At 36.2% G+C, this 15,599-nt stretch overlaps 2 protein-coding genes across 2 annotated transcripts in view; both read left to right on the forward strand.

The window, feature by feature from the left end:
• Window positions 1-5,102, forward strand: part of LOC107675416 (O-phosphoseryl-tRNA(Sec) selenium transferase-like) — a 21,533-nt gene extending 16,431 nt beyond the window's left edge. The window contains exons 9-11 of the mRNA XM_016469736.1: window positions 1,521-1,614; window positions 3,001-3,091; window positions 4,652-5,102. Coding sequence (XP_016325222.1) covers window positions 1,521-1,614; window positions 3,001-3,091; window positions 4,652-4,898 — 432 coding nt within the window. The 3' untranslated portion in view covers window positions 4,899-5,102. The remainder of the gene's footprint in view (window positions 1-1,520; window positions 1,615-3,000; window positions 3,092-4,651) is intronic.
• Window positions 5,103-8,259: 3,157 nt separating this feature from the next.
• LOC107675415 (leucine-rich repeat LGI family member 2-like) lies at window positions 8,260-15,366 on the forward strand. Its single transcript, XM_016469735.1, has 8 exons — window positions 8,260-8,527; window positions 8,703-8,774; window positions 9,946-10,017; window positions 11,320-11,391; window positions 11,482-11,553; window positions 12,086-12,255; window positions 13,132-13,296; window positions 13,373-15,366. Exons 1-8 carry the CDS (start codon window positions 8,316-8,318, stop codon window positions 14,188-14,190), a joined length of 1,653 nt encoding a protein of 550 aa, XP_016325221.1. The 5' UTR covers window positions 8,260-8,315; the 3' UTR covers window positions 14,191-15,366.
• The last annotated feature ends 233 nt before the right edge of the window (window positions 15,367-15,599 follow it).

Genomic DNA, 15,599 nt, shown 5'->3' on the forward strand with positions numbered 1-15,599 from the left:
TAGACCGGTGACGACCGCACAGAGTAGCATTATAACAGAACTTTCAAATGTATCTAGTATGATTAAACAGTGCTGCTTTACCCCACATACGCACGACCGGAAGGAGCAGAAGCGGTCAACTGTGGCATAATAAAAGCTCTGCTGCTTTCGAGCCATGTGTCGCGCTCGTTCAGCGGCCTCGTTTCGCTTCGACGGCTTTCAGCCTCACCCTGCTTCATTCTACTACGTTAATAAATCATTAGCTCATCCATGAACATGATTTCTGCCCGAGTCCCGTTGGATTGCGTCGGCTGTGGGGATGAAGACCACAACTCCCATGATTCCACACTCAGGCACGGCATCATCAAACTACGCCTTTGTTTCTTTGTTTATTTTGAATACGCGCCCTCCAGCGGCGAAAATTACATATTGTGCCTTTAAGTAGGACTAAAGTACATCTTTATATGTAATGTCATAATTACTTCTATTTTCTTTGAAATATAAGTACTGTTGAATGTACTGACAAGCATTTGTGACTAACTAAAATATACTTTAATGCCATTTGTACTGAGGCTTGTATGCCATATATTTAAATATATTTCTAATTATACATTTGTAATGATGAAGTTGCAATTTAATACATTTAAAATATGTTCACTTTAAATGTAATGTTGATTAAAGCACTACAGTTAAAATTATAAAGTACTTAGTATTTTAGTCAACCTTTATTATTATTTAAAGTAAAAGTAAAACTTTTAATGCGATATTACAAAGTGCACTTAAGTGCACTTAAAAGTTTACTTAAGTGTGTACTTAAGTCATGAAAGTGTCTCTCTCTTTAACTACACTTAAGTGGCTATTTATTTCATTACCATTACATCTGCACATTTTATTTAAAAAAAAACTTTTAAGATTTGATGTACACTACAAGTGCACAGTGCACATTCAATACAATTAAGCGCACTTCATTTTTAGAAGGATTTTACACTAGGTTAACAGTATTTGTACTTTTTCTACTTTTTTTTTTTTTTGTTTCTGCAAAATTTGTTGCCACAATTTTAGAGTATTGTGGGTGGTTGCTAGGGCGTTACTATTTGGTTGCTAGGGTTTTCCAACGGGATGCTAGGATGAATTTCATTTGCATAATGTGAGCTTCTGGATATTATAAAGCAGGTTATTGTCTCTGCGTTTTCATACTGTAGATCTCAGATGTCTTACTAACAGCATCATAATAGGGGCCCATAACCCGAGGGCCTCCTACAGTTCATTTGTAATTGATCTCAGTGGTGGATGCAGCTCTGCCAACACAGCTGATTCTGTGATGCAATCACATTAAAGCTTCAGATGGGAAAGCAGGCTGCAGATCGCATCTGCGTCTGGAGAGGAGAGGGGTAGGGTGGCTGGAGAGGGAAGCAGGTGCTGGGTTTACTGTAGGCCAACACACACAGAAATGCAACATTAGCAGAAAACAGAATGTACGACAGAAAAAAGCTGTGTAGAGTGGAGAGCTATTTATAACTGGAGTTGTGTACGGCCCACAGGAGCTGTATGGTCACCTGGCGCAGGAGCTGAGCGCTCTAGCTGAGAGACACGGGGAGAGACTGCTGCATACGCCACACAATCCAATATCACTGGGTGAGAAGTCGTACATAATGTATAGTGCAATGTCATATGAGAAAGAGTTCAATAACAGTTCAATAAACAAGGATTTCGTGAGTACATTTTCTGTGTAAATAAAAAAGTTTCTAAAAATAGTTTTTGCATGTCACCCGAGAGGTCAGGGTTTGGCTGGTTAGCATGAGTCTGTTAGTCCCTGCTGGCAGATCCCATAACTACACCATCTGGCTACGCAGAGCATCTTTCTCTATTGACGACTGTTCAAACATGGTCATGTATTTTGACTAAATATTTATGTTTTCATTTGCAAGCAATGTTTAAAATGCATTTTTTTTTTCTTTTCAATTTCAGTGTGAAAAAGTGTCCCACTTGGGACTATGAGCATTCTTGTGGTGCCATCAACCAATCATCCTTGTGAAAAAGAAGTGCACTTAATTGTGTTTAATGTGCGCTTGTAGCGTGCTTCAAAACTTGAAAGTACATGTTTTAAAAACTACTTCCAGATAATATATTATTAATGAAATAAAAGACCACTTAAGTGGCTTAAAGAGAGACACTTTTATGACTGTTTCTTAACACACTTAAGTACACTTTTAAAAAAAGTAAAATTGAAAGTTTTACTTTTAAAGTGCATCTTAAATCATTGTTTTAATACTCTTTTGTCATGTTTTAAAGAAGCACACTTATTTTGATGTGTTGACTAACATACTAAAGCACATGTAAAGTACTTGATTATAATTTGAACCATAGTGTGTTATTCAGTACTACATTTAAAGTTAATATATTTTAAATGTTCTAAATTGCAACTTCTTCATTACAGATGTGTAATTATTACAAATATGACACACAAGTTTCAATAGAAATGACATTAAAGTATATTTTAGTTTATCATAAATGCTTGACAGTACATTCAGCAGTACTTTAACCATGTTTCAAAGACAATATATATAATTTCATAATTATTTCTAAAGATGTACTTAAGTCCTACGTAAGTGGGTCAAGAAAGCTCTCTAAGGTGCAGCTAATTGCATTAATACAAATTTAAACTATAATACATTTCTATTTCATTTCAATTAACATGCAATTAAGTGTCTGAAAACATTACATTCAGTTCACACTTAAGTATATGCTATTAAAATATATTATTTCTGTAATAAATATGGATGCAGAAGTGTTCTTCTTTTTCACAAGGACAGCATTGTCATGATGTAATTTTTTTGCAGCTCCAGAGATTTTAGTCACATGATCACATGTATAAATGCCTAATATTTAATGCTTCATTTTGTGTTGCATTGCCTCTTCCATTCTGTTCCCCTCAAAGTTTTCATAGCACCCGCAGAGGTTAAATTAAAACTCAAACAAATGTACGAAAAGCTTTCTGATGACCTTTCCTGGTCTCTCCAGCTATGTCTCTGAACCGTCTCCAGACACACGGCACCGCAGCGGTCACGCAGCTGGGCTCCATGCTCTTCACCAGACAGGTGTCTGGAGCCAGGTGAGCTACTGTCCACACTGCCGCCTGTTTCTGTTTCAATATTTGTTGTCTTCTAATTTAACTTCAAAGGAAAAATGAGAAAAAGAATAGTGTATGTGAAGTCAGTCTCTTCAAGTTTACGCAGGTGTTCAAGTAAATGTGATGAACTACATGCTCCACTAATGTTTGACAACCAGAAAGTGACTACATACTTAATTTTATGTCTATTGTAATATAATACATAACCTAACTAACTAACCTTTCATCTGGGTGGAATTTTGTGATACAGATGTGTGCTTGTTATCCTTTAAGATAAATGACAGCTTACGTTTTACTTCCTTTAGTCTTTATACTAGATGACTGATTGAGTATTTTACATCCAAAATCAATATTTTCTCTTCTCTTAAAGAAATGGTGAATGTATTCACCCTCGGGTCATCCAAGATGTAGATGAGTTTGTTTCTTCATCAGATTTGGAGAAATGTAGCATTGCATCAGTGTCTCAGCAATGGATGCTCTGCAGTGAATGGGCGCCGTCAGAATGAGAGTCCAAACAGCTGATAAAAACATCACAATAATCCACAAGTAATCCACACCACTCCAGTCCATCAGTTAATGTTTTATGAAGAGAAAAGCTGAGTTGTTTATAAGAAACAAATCCATCATTAAGACGTTTTAACTTTAAACTGTTGCTTCTAGCCAAAATGTAAGTCCATCTCCAGTTGTCTCTCACATCAAAATCCACCAACATATTTGTTTAGATCTGTTTTGGACTGTTTTTGCTTCTGAATGCATATTTCTTTCCTGATTCAGACAGGATGATTTTTTTTTTTCCACTGGAGGAAGCAATATTACGGATAGAGGACTCTTATTTAAGTCAGAAACGACTGTTTGAAATTAAAAACGTCTTGATGGATTTGTTTCTTACAAGCATGCAGCTTTTCACTTCTCAAGACATTAACTGATGGACTGGAGTGGTGTGGATTACTTGTGGATTATTGTGATGTTTTTAGCAGCTGTTTGGACTCTCATTCTGACGGCACCCATTCACTGCAGAGGATTCATTGCTGAGCAAGTGATGCAATACTACATTTCTCCAAATCTGATGAAGAAACAAACTCATCTACATCTTGGATGACCTGAGGGTGAATACATTCAACCATTTCTTTAAGAGATGAGAAAATAATTGATTTTGGATGTAAAATACTCAATCAGTCATCTAGTATAAAGACTAAAGGAAGTAAAATGTAAGCTGTCATTTATCTTAAAGGATAACAAGCACACTTAGATGTTCTTAAGATTATCTTAAGAAGTACAAAATTAGTGCGCAAAAATAGAGCACTTTAAGTACATTATGGAAGTGTACTGTCAAGTCACTTAAGTGGCCTTTTATTTCGTTAATATTATATTATCTGCAAGTTTTTAATTTTTTTCTTTTTTAAATATGCTTTTAAGATTTGAAGTACACTACAAGTGCACATTCAGTACAATTAAGCGCACTTCTTTTTCACAAGACGTAACATAAACAAAAGGCAGAAATGATTGAGATTTCTTGTTAATTGGTGTTAAATGTTGTTGCAGGGTCGTCCCGCTGGGTGTGGAGCAGACCGTGAGCGGACACACGTTTCGTGGCTTCATGTCGCACGCAGATGCCTATCCGTGCCCGTACCTTAACGCAGCCTCTGCTATTGGAATAACCAGAGATGATATAACACTGTGCATCAAGAGACTCGATAAATGCCTCAAGAGCCTTAGCAAAGAAGCTTGTGGAGAGAAGAGTGAGTCAGGATCGCCAGCTGAAGATGTGGACGACTTAACCGTGCCCTGATGCTCTCGATGAAAGAGTTTGATACATAGGAATCATTTTTTCATAATTTGATCTTGTGGCAATAACCTTGTGTGTGAATGTTGATACATCAACATATAGCCACAAATGCATTTGTTTGTTTTCTGCATGCTTAATAAATGCGTTTTGACCTGTGTTTGATAGTGTACCCTAACTGACAATAAATACATTATTTTGTCATGTAAAGTCATCTGGCACTGCATTTTTTTTTTTTACACAGTCATTGGTTGAATAGACAATGCAGAGGGAATTCTTTGTTCTAAACAACATAAAAAGAATATAAAAGATTTTTTATTACTGAATATGAAAAATTACTCAGATTTAATGTGATTCGCTCAGATTGCAAGAAAAAGGATTGTCACTTGATGTAGCAAAACCTGCAATGAGTACCTGCGATTTATTCATTTATACTGATTTTACTAGGCACATTCTTGTCTTAGGCACTTGGAGAAAAGCTAGTGCTAATAATAAGATTAATAAAAATATTAAGCCGCATATTAATGCATTATGCTGCTAAACTTTAGTTAGACCTTATAAGACTCCCATTAGATTGTTTACCTTTATTTATTCATTAATTTATTTTCACGATGCGTTTCGCTTTAAACCGTATTGCACAAATATTCAAATATATATATATATATTTTTTTTTTCTATTTTTTTTTTTCTTCTATTTATTGAAAAATAGCTTTAACTTTAGTTAGTTGTTTTTCAGGACATCTATTTGTTAAACAGTATTGCAAAAATGTGCACTTTTTATATTTAGTATTTAGTATATTTATGTGTTTGTTTATTTAAAAGTAGCAGATCTACCATTTTTCCGGGTTCTAAGCTGTATTACATATGTTTTTTTTTTTTAGTTTTGTTTTTATTTACCTTTTTTTTTTGTTTTTGTTTTTTTTTCAGGACACATTTGATTTGAAAAAGTATAAAATACTACATTTTTATTTATTTATTTTGAAAATAGCTGATTATTTATTTTAAGGACTTTATTTATTATTTGTATTTATTTATTTTAAATTAAGAGAATTTCTACTATACTACCATTCCATTCAATAGAAATAAATCCATTAAATTTTATCAGCATTTTCTATTCCTGCCCTACCTTCAGGTGAGCATATTTTCCTTGAAGCATAATTTTTTTTTTTGTTTTTTAAGAATGGTCATAAAGCTGTACAGTGCTCACAAAGTGCTCACTTTCAGAGGAGTGTGTAAAGTGCTAGCTCGGCAACACAATAGTGCAGCGTTTTTAATAACATCTGTTGTGTGACGAAGCAGAGGAAGGTGCACAGTCTCTGTTTTCGCGTGAGAGGTGTTGAATCAGCTTTGCTCACACCTCACTATAATGCATTTAATGTGCACTCCAGCAGCATTTCTGCTCATGATTTATGTGGGATCAGCCTCTGCTGTTCTCTGCAAACCTTCTGTCTCCGTCCTCTACCTCCACCGATCTCTCCTGCGCTCCATATCCATCTGTTCAACAAGCTTTAGCTCTTAGTAATAATCTCTCCTCTTACTGTTTATCTCACTGTTTTGCTGATACACTTTTTTTCCAACCACTTAGGCTGCACTTATTCATTTCCTCTCATCATCAATCATGCGTGTTGATGACTTTGCTCTTAAAGCATCAGCACAGATTAGCCTACATCAAGCACAATCAATGATTTTTTCCCCCCACTAATTGTATTGTTATCATCTTTTTTTTTTTTTTTTTAAGCACACACTGATTGAGATTCAATGGTAATATTGTGTTCATTAGGTTGGTTTGGTTCTAGCCTTTTTTGAGTAAACGAACGAAAAATATAGGCAGCTAAAAAAAGAAAAAAACAACTGTGCAAATGGCTTTAAAACTGTTAAAACTGTAGAACTTTGCAAATCCGTTTATCTCCAACATAAAAGATAATTCTGAAAGACAGCTCCAGATGCTTTACTCTTAATGCTTTTACTCAGTCATCAATATCTGAGGATCGTGTCTCATTACCTACTTTAACTTCAAGTGTTTTGAAAGCAATAATAAAGCAATCTGCTGACAATAACACGCTTCCTTTCATCTTTGTGTTTTCTACACAGTACATTGTTTTAAATAGATTTTAGAATTCTGACAATTTGACAACAGCGAGACGGTCAAACAGCCAAAGACCCCACAAGAAGAGTTTTTTGGCTTTGTACTAATTAACAAAATTAATTTGTAACTTATATTCTAAAGCCCCACATTTTTTAAACTAATAAATATAAATAAAATAATAAACAAAAACTAATTAATAATAATAATTAAATTAACAATAAATAAGAATTAAATTGAATAATTAAAGTAACTAAATATTTAATAGTGATTATTGTTTTGTTGCATACTGTAAAAAAATTATTTTTCAAAGTTGTAAATAAAACCGATTACTGGAGTGTGTTTTACAAGAAAATGTCAGTCTTTCTACTTCAAAATTTCCTGTGTAATTTAATGTTACTTCGTTTCTTTGTAATTCTTTGTAAAATTAGCAATTTCTCATTAAAAAATTTCAGCGCCATTTTTTTTTCACTGTACCTTTTTTTTTTTAAAGAAAGGAAACAAAATAAATACATAGCAAAGCAGTTTTCTTGATGCCACAGAAGTTCTCTAAATGCAGTCATTTATAATCAAAGTAGACAGCATGTATTTTTGAAGAGTGAAAAAAATGCAATTTGACAGTACTTTTGTATTTTAATTGTTTTAAATAATAATAAAAAAAACAATGTATTTTAAATAATTTTAAAATGCATTTATACTTGCAATAAGTAGCTGTATTTCTGGCTATATTTGATTCAGACCATAGCTAAAATATAATCAGAAATATAACAGATTGTGTTTATGGTTGTAAGGTTATTGCCTTTTTTTCCCTTTTTTTTTTTTTTTTTTTTACATTTATGATTTACTGTCGGATTTAACATCAGATTTGGACTTTGGTAAATCATATACACTACCGTTCAAAGGTTTGGGGTTGGTAAGGGTTTTCTGGAAAAAGTCTGCATTTATTTGATCAAAAATTCTGTAAAAATACAGGTTCTGCCTCAAGATCCTGTTTAATGCAGGAAATGCATCAACACCGGATAGAAAAACTGCACTGCATGTGATTTCATGTGGACTTTAATGATGCTCCTCAAAATCCACAAGAGAAAAGAGAAGTCTCTCCGTTCTCTAAAATGGAAGAGACATTTTCATTATTTGTATCAGAAGGAATGCATATATTTCAGGATTCCTGACTGCACATTTGCTATATAGTGCAACTATGACAGCAATCATCATCGAGGCTGTTTAACCAGCATCCACCGTTATTGGGCGCCCTAATAAATAAATAAATAACGAAGTCGCGAGAGGAGAGAGCTGCTGATGTCAGGAGCTTCAGTGCTGCATTTACTGCTGCAGAGAGGATGAGCATCTCCGGATTCACACATGCGAGCCTGACGAGCAACATGCGGACTGTCGCGATTATATCGGCGCTGGTATTATGCCTGGCCTCGTTAGGCAACGCGGGGAAAAAGGTTTTTAAATGTCCTTCCTTGTGTAGCTGCTCCAAGGAGTCTATTATCTGCGTCGGGTCTTCGTATGTCCCGCGATTAATTCCCAACGATGTCAGTTCACTGTGAGTCCTCATAAGCTAATGCATTAGATCAGTTAGTAGGCTACACTTGTGTAAATATAGCATTTCAGGACCAGTGCTCAGTCATGTTCAGTCATATTGTTTTATATTTCTATGTAACAGGGTCTCGTTTTGTGTCGGGCTTGTATTGATTTTTTTTTTTTTTTGCATTTTGCAGGAGTATTGTGAACGGGACCTTCTCTGAGATCAAGGAGGCGATGTTCTCACACATGCCATCTTTACAGTTACTGTAAGTCAAGCCCATCTGACTAAGCACATGTGTATGACATACACTCTAAAAAATGCTGGGTTAAATACAACCCAGTGCACCCAGCATTTTTTAGAGTGTGATATCGATTCACTCTGGAAACTGTGCTTCTTGCAAACTCCGCATTTGTAGAAGAATTGGTAGATCTGATCATGTTTCATAGTAGAACATTGCTCTTTTCACGTGTATTTGCAGTAAATTAAAATCTTCTGCTGATAATCTATCTCACTTTACCTGAAAAGAAAAACTGTGGATTAAAAACTGTTTCATTTATATTACAGATTGTTTTGATAGATTTACATATCCATGGTATTGCATAAAGAAAACGGCTACCAAATTAGGCAGAGTCTACCAAAATATCTACCAAAAACTGTCATATTTTGCACAGTAGTGTTGGATAACCTCAAAAACAGACTGCTTTCTGGATTAAATTAGCTATCTAATGTTAGATTGGAGAATATTTTGGCATGTACAATAATGCATTCAGCTATTTGAGTAGGAATCTTGTTGATTTAGAGGCATATTGAAGAATTTATTAAAACGTTTTGTCTTCAGTTATTTAGCACTGGAATCCAGTGTACTCCTCAACTAAACACTTGAAGGTGACAGATGACGAATAGAAAGGCCTCTTTCACTCGCCCCTCTAGCTATTTAAAAAGTCAGGGCACATTTGCTTCCAGATAGTGACGGTTTTCCTCCTGTTGCCTTTTTGGCACTGAGAACACAGTGATGCGGTTGACTTTTCCATGCTGTCATTGGCGTATTGCAGGATGTTTGCGATTTGATATTTTGAGAAATAGAGTGATATAGAGAAATATGTGCGTGTCCTGGCATTCATTGTCATTTATCTATGTGTATTACACTGCAATGTAAACACACAGCCTGACATGTTACACTCTAAAAAATGCTGGGTTAAATATAACCCAGTGCTGGGTAAAATAGGGACAAACCCAACAATTAGGCTGTTTTGACCCAGCGGTTGGTTTAAATGTTCAACCCAACCTTCTGGGTAGTAACCCAACCACTGGGTCAAAACAACCCAATTGTTGGGTTTGTCCCTATTTTACCCAGCACTGGGTTGTATTTAACCCAGCATTTTTAGAGTGTATAATTTCATTGACAGTGATTGTTGGCAATGATTGAACTCTGACAGGTTGCTGAACTCCAATGCTCTCACCACAATAAGGGATGACGCATTTTCTGGCCTTCCGCACCTGGAGTACCTGTAAGTTTTCTTTAATTGTTATTTTATTCTTTTAAAAAACTTTATAGATAGTGCTGTTGCTATAGCTTTTTGACACTGCTGGGTTGTTTCAACCCAACTTTGGGTCAAATATGGACTATCCCAACCGTTGGGTTAAATTGTTACATTAGATTTTTAACCCAAAAATTGTGTTAGTCCATATTTGACCCAAAGTTGGGTTGAAACAACCCAGCATTTTTTTTAGAGTGTATAGAAATGGAAGGTCTAATTGTTTTTGAAGCAATAGTTCACCAAAAAATGAAAATTTGCAGAAAATTTACTCCATCCAAGATATAGATGACTTTGTTTCTTCATGGGAACAGATTTGGAGAAATTTTGCATAACATCTATTGCTCACCGATGGATCCTCTGCAGTGAATGGGTGCCGTCAGAATGAGCGTCAAATCCACAAGTAATTCCCACCACTCCAGGACCAGTCCATCAGTTAACATCTTGTGAAGAGAAAAGCTGCATGTTTGTAAGAAACAAATCCATCATTAAGCTTCTTACTTCCAGCAAAATTATGAGTCCTCTAACATTGCTTTCTCCAGTGAAAACGTCGTCTCGTCTGAATCAGGAGAGAAATATGCACAGATCAAGCACCGTTAACAGGTGAAAACAGCTCTAAACAAATATGTTATATGGTGGATTTTGATGTGAGAGGACAAAAATAGACTTTTTCACTGGAAGAAGTGTTATTATGGATTATGGACTCGTATTTTTGCCAGAAGCGACAAATTAAACTTAAAACACCTTAATGATGGATTTGTTTCTTGCAAACACGCAGCTTTTTGCTTCACAAGACATTAACTGATGGACTGGAGTGGTGTGAATTACTTGTGGATTATTGTGATGTTTTTATCAGCTGTTTGGACTCTCATTCTGACGGCACCCATTCACTGCAGAGCATCCATTGCTGAGCAAGTGATGCAATGCTACATTTATCCAAATCTGATGAAGAAACAAACTCATCTACATCTTGGATGGTACATCTTTAAGTAAACTCTTTATTCGAGAGAAAAATATATTGGGAAGCCGTGAGTTTTGAACAATTACATATTGGAGATATGCACACATTCTTTGAACATATGAATGTATCATTCTAACTTAATTCTATACATATTTAATTGAAATGTATTTACGTATTTTTCTTAAGTAATCGTTTTAATACTTTATTAATGGTTGTTTGGTTTCTAATAGTTGCTTAAGTTATAATCATCTTTGTTCCTTTTCATGTCACCATCTTTTACTCTTTCAGCTCTTAATTTTCTCTCCATTCTTTAGGTTTATAGAAAACAACAAGATTGAGACAACATCAAAATACTCTTTCAGAGGACTTAGGGATTTGACTCATCTGTATGTTATTTTTAATTATATTAAATGAACGTACATTTGCTAATTATTTGTATGGTACTTTACTCTAAACTGTTACTGTATTCCTCACAGGTCTTTGGCAAACAACAACATTAAAGCTTTGCCCAGAGATCTATTCATCGATCTGGACTCATTGATAGAGCTGTGAGTCTGAGCTTCTGTAAATGCTTACCTAGCGATAACTATTATGCAATAGAGTGCATTGAATATGATATGATAAACAATTACATGATAAGATGGCACCGACGCTGATGGCTGCCTCCATGGCGTGCTCCGCAGTTGTTTTTATGTTTTTGTTAGTTTGTCCTGTCTTTAGTTATATCCCTGCAATCAGTTTCACCAGAGACGAATTGCTGGACATTCGGAAGTACACACCACCCGATATTTCACCAGTTTTTGATTATTCTGATGTTTTGCTGGACATTGTAGTCGGGGGAGCTGTGGTGCTGATCAAGCGCTTCAGGACGCACAGACGGGGGAAGCGAGCCGGCGCGCTCGTCAAGCTCAGACAGCGCGGATTCAGGACGCCGTTGCCAAGCATCCATCTGGCAAAAACATACCTGGCAATAAAGCTCATTCTGATTCTGATTCTAAAATGTCTTTTTAAGCCTACAGGAATGAACACTATATAATAAGGTCAATGCTTATTGATGTTTTCATATATATTTCCTTGCAGAGACTTGAGGGGCAATGTCTTTGAGTGTGACTGCCGAGCGAAGTGGCTGATGATGTGGCTGAAGAGCACGAACGCTACTGTATCAGACGTCCTCTGCGCCGGTCCTGAGGAGATGAAGGGCAAACGGCTCAATGACATGGCGAGCTTGCATAACGAATGCATCTCTACAGGTATGTGAATGAGCATGTGCATGCTTGGTAGTGTGTTTGGACGATTTTTCCAACTACAAATCCAATTTAGTGCATTTTTTTAATAACTATTTACCAGTACATTGAAACAATTTGGTAAAAATAATTCTTAATGACGACATGAAATGAATTCACCACATCTGTTTTCTAAATGCATGCTATAGATCTTATTGTGAACAATTAATCCGTGCATACGTTTATTTATTTATTTTTTTTAAATTGACCTTTAATTTCATAACTGGATCTTCTAGTGAAATGACTTCTCTCTGGTGACGTATGCAGGACTTAACCTCCGCTTAAACTCACTCCTGCAAGCTCACACTCATCTGCCTCCACTTTTGAGTGCAACATCCACATCTGAAACTCCAATCAACAACCGATGCGTAGAACCAAGTCCTGCCATAAATTTTTTTTCTATATAGAAGTAAAAGGAAGAAAACATCTGTTGCTATTCACTCTTAAAAATAAATGTTGAAATGGGGCTTTCACGGCAGTGCCATAGAAGAACCATTTTTGGTTTCCTCAAAGAATCTTTCATTGAACAGTTCTAAAAAATAACCATTTTTTATTAGTGCGAAGAACATTTTTAAGAATCTAAAGAACCTTTTTCCACTATAAAGAACACTTTGTGGAATTGAAAAGTTCCATGGATGTTAAAAGTTCTTCATGGAACCATCAGTGCCAATAGAGAACCTTTATTTTTAAGAGTGTAATTCCATGTCAACTTTAAAATCCGGGACACACCGTGCTGAGCGTCTGTTGGGCTAGTTTTTGCAGTGTGTTCCACATATCATGCAGCATATCAGTTATGAGATGCAAAACAGTTACTAAGATGCAATTTTACCATATGTTGTCCAGATTTCGTTCCTCTCCACTCTGTGTCTACTGAGTCTTTGTCTGTGGACACGTTCTCCCACAAGAACGACGTGTACGTGGCCATCGCTGCTCCCAACATAGAGAGCTGCATGGTGCTCCAATGGGACCACATCGAGATGAACTTCAGGAGTTACGACAACATCACAGGTACAGTCATGGTAAAGCCATCATATGAAGGATTGCGTATGGCCAAATAAATCTCATGCAATGTGTTCTCTTTTAGGTCAGTCCATAGTTGGCTGCAAGTCTGTGATCATCCAGAACCAGGTGTTTGTCATCGTTGCTCAACTCTTTGGTGGTTCCCACATCTACAAGTTTGATGAAGACCAAAGCAAGTTCACAAAGTTCCAGGACATTGAGGTTTCCAAGATTTCCAAGCCGAATGACATCGAGGCCTTTCAGATCGGCAGCGACTGGTTCTTCATCATCGCTGACAGCTCGAAGGCTGGACTTTCTACTCTCTACAAATGGAACGACAAGGGCTTCTACTCCTACCAGTCGCTTCACGAATGGTTTCGTGATACCGATGCAGAGTTTGTGAATTTGGACGGTAAGGCCCATCTTATCCTAGCGAGCCGTTCTCAAGTACCGGTCATCTACCAGTGGAGCAGGAGCACTCAGAAGTTTGCCTTGCAAGGAGAGATCCCAAACATGGAAGATGTAGTCGCTGTCAAGGCCTTCTGGATCAAGGAGGATCTTTATCTGGCCATGACCCGATACATCGGCGACTCCAAAGTCTTGCATTGGACTGCTAAGGAATTCTCCGAGGTCCAGGCGCTTCCTTCGAGAGGGTCCATGATCCTGCAGCCATTTTCCTTCAAAGAAAGGTACTACCTGGCTCTGGGAAGCGACTACACCTTCTCGCAGATCTATCTGTGGGATGCAGAGGAGAAGGTTTTTGAGCGTTTCAAGGAAGTCTACATCCAGGCTCCACGTTCCTTCACTGTGGTCTCCACTGACCGGAGGGACTTCGTATTTGCCTCCAGTTTTAAGGGCAGCACACAGATCTTTGAGCATATCATCATTGATCTGAGTCTTTGAGTGCTGTTGTGGACACAGTCGAAGTTAAGGCACGTCAGTAACCCCTCGTTTAGCAGTTGGACGTTTTTTTCTGGAAAGCCAATTAGTGGGTTTTAAGACGAGGGAAGTCTGGGAAGCAAACGTAACATGGCATTAGCAGGTTCACAGTAATAAGTATTACATCATGCATCTGTGTAGTTTTACATAGATTCTGGGAGGGCCTTGACATTTTTTGTTGTAATGTATTAGAATTGTTATATAATATATAGAACATTTACTCAGCCCTGCTGAAAACATTTCTGCCGAACATACGGTGCATGGACTGCGGAAAAGAGTTGCACTTGTCACCTGTAACTACCTAAATCACTCTACATAATGATATATACTGTAACTCTGAGAGCCTTTCAAAACTCTGTATGCAACAGCTGATACCATGCATGACGCGGCTGCAACAACATTGAGAATAAAAAAATACAATTTTCAGAGCAGGCATGCAGATCAAGTAGTGATACAGGTGACAAATGCAGTCTTATTATCTTTAGAGACATTGTTACCTCATTGTTCATTATTTATTTAAATCATATCTCTCTTTTGGTGGACTAAGTTTTAATGTCAAGTAATTCATCTTTTAAAATGAATCGCCTCTATTATATTTACCAGGATCTGTTCAGAGTTAAACGAATCAAAACTTATATATCAGTTATGTGATTTTTAGGCAGAAATGTTTGTGTTTATGTGGCTGGTTGTAATGAATTCAAGAATGGAGGCTTTTGTGAAAGAAAAAGATCATCTACGTTTCAATACAGGGTAATTGTCAAAAGCACAAGCCTTTAAAATCATCATACGTCTATTAATAGAGAAAGAGACTTAATCTTATTCATTACAACTTATTTTGGATAAAGATTTTTTTTTTTGTTCTGTGCAATGAATGTAAACTGCTTTTTATTTTAAGTACTAGTGACAAATGTTGAATGTCTGACTTGTTTTGAAAACAAGTGCGTTAAAATAAGAACCTCATTTTCATAGTTTTGCAAACTGGGATACAGAGAAAAGAACAACACAACCCTAAATAATGACTGCAGCCTGCAAAAGCATGATATTCAGCTATTAATATTCAATAAGTCTTATAAAAAAATCAATAAATAACAACTCTTACTTGACCATATAATGTCTGCTCATTCATACCAGTTTTAGCTTAATCTGATACGCAAAAATAGAATTTTCATTTTGTAAATCATTGTTCTTATTCTCATTTGTTGAATGTTAAGACGTGTTTTTTGAATACTAATGTAAATAAATGCGTGTGAACACTGACTATCATTTGATTATTAATTCATAACACACCTGGTTTCTAACCAAATGTACAGTTTTGAAAGAATGAAGAAATTAAGATGGTTAGCCACCTTGGAAAGGGGGGGATTTTGATATTA

The sequence above is a fragment of the Sinocyclocheilus anshuiensis genome, unplaced genomic scaffold, assembly GCF_001515605.1.
Source record: "Sinocyclocheilus anshuiensis isolate Anshui unplaced genomic scaffold, SAMN03320099.WGS_v1.1 scaffold1081, whole genome shotgun sequence".
In the NCBI taxonomy this organism is placed as follows: Eukaryota; Metazoa; Chordata; class Actinopteri; order Cypriniformes; family Cyprinidae; genus Sinocyclocheilus; species Sinocyclocheilus anshuiensis.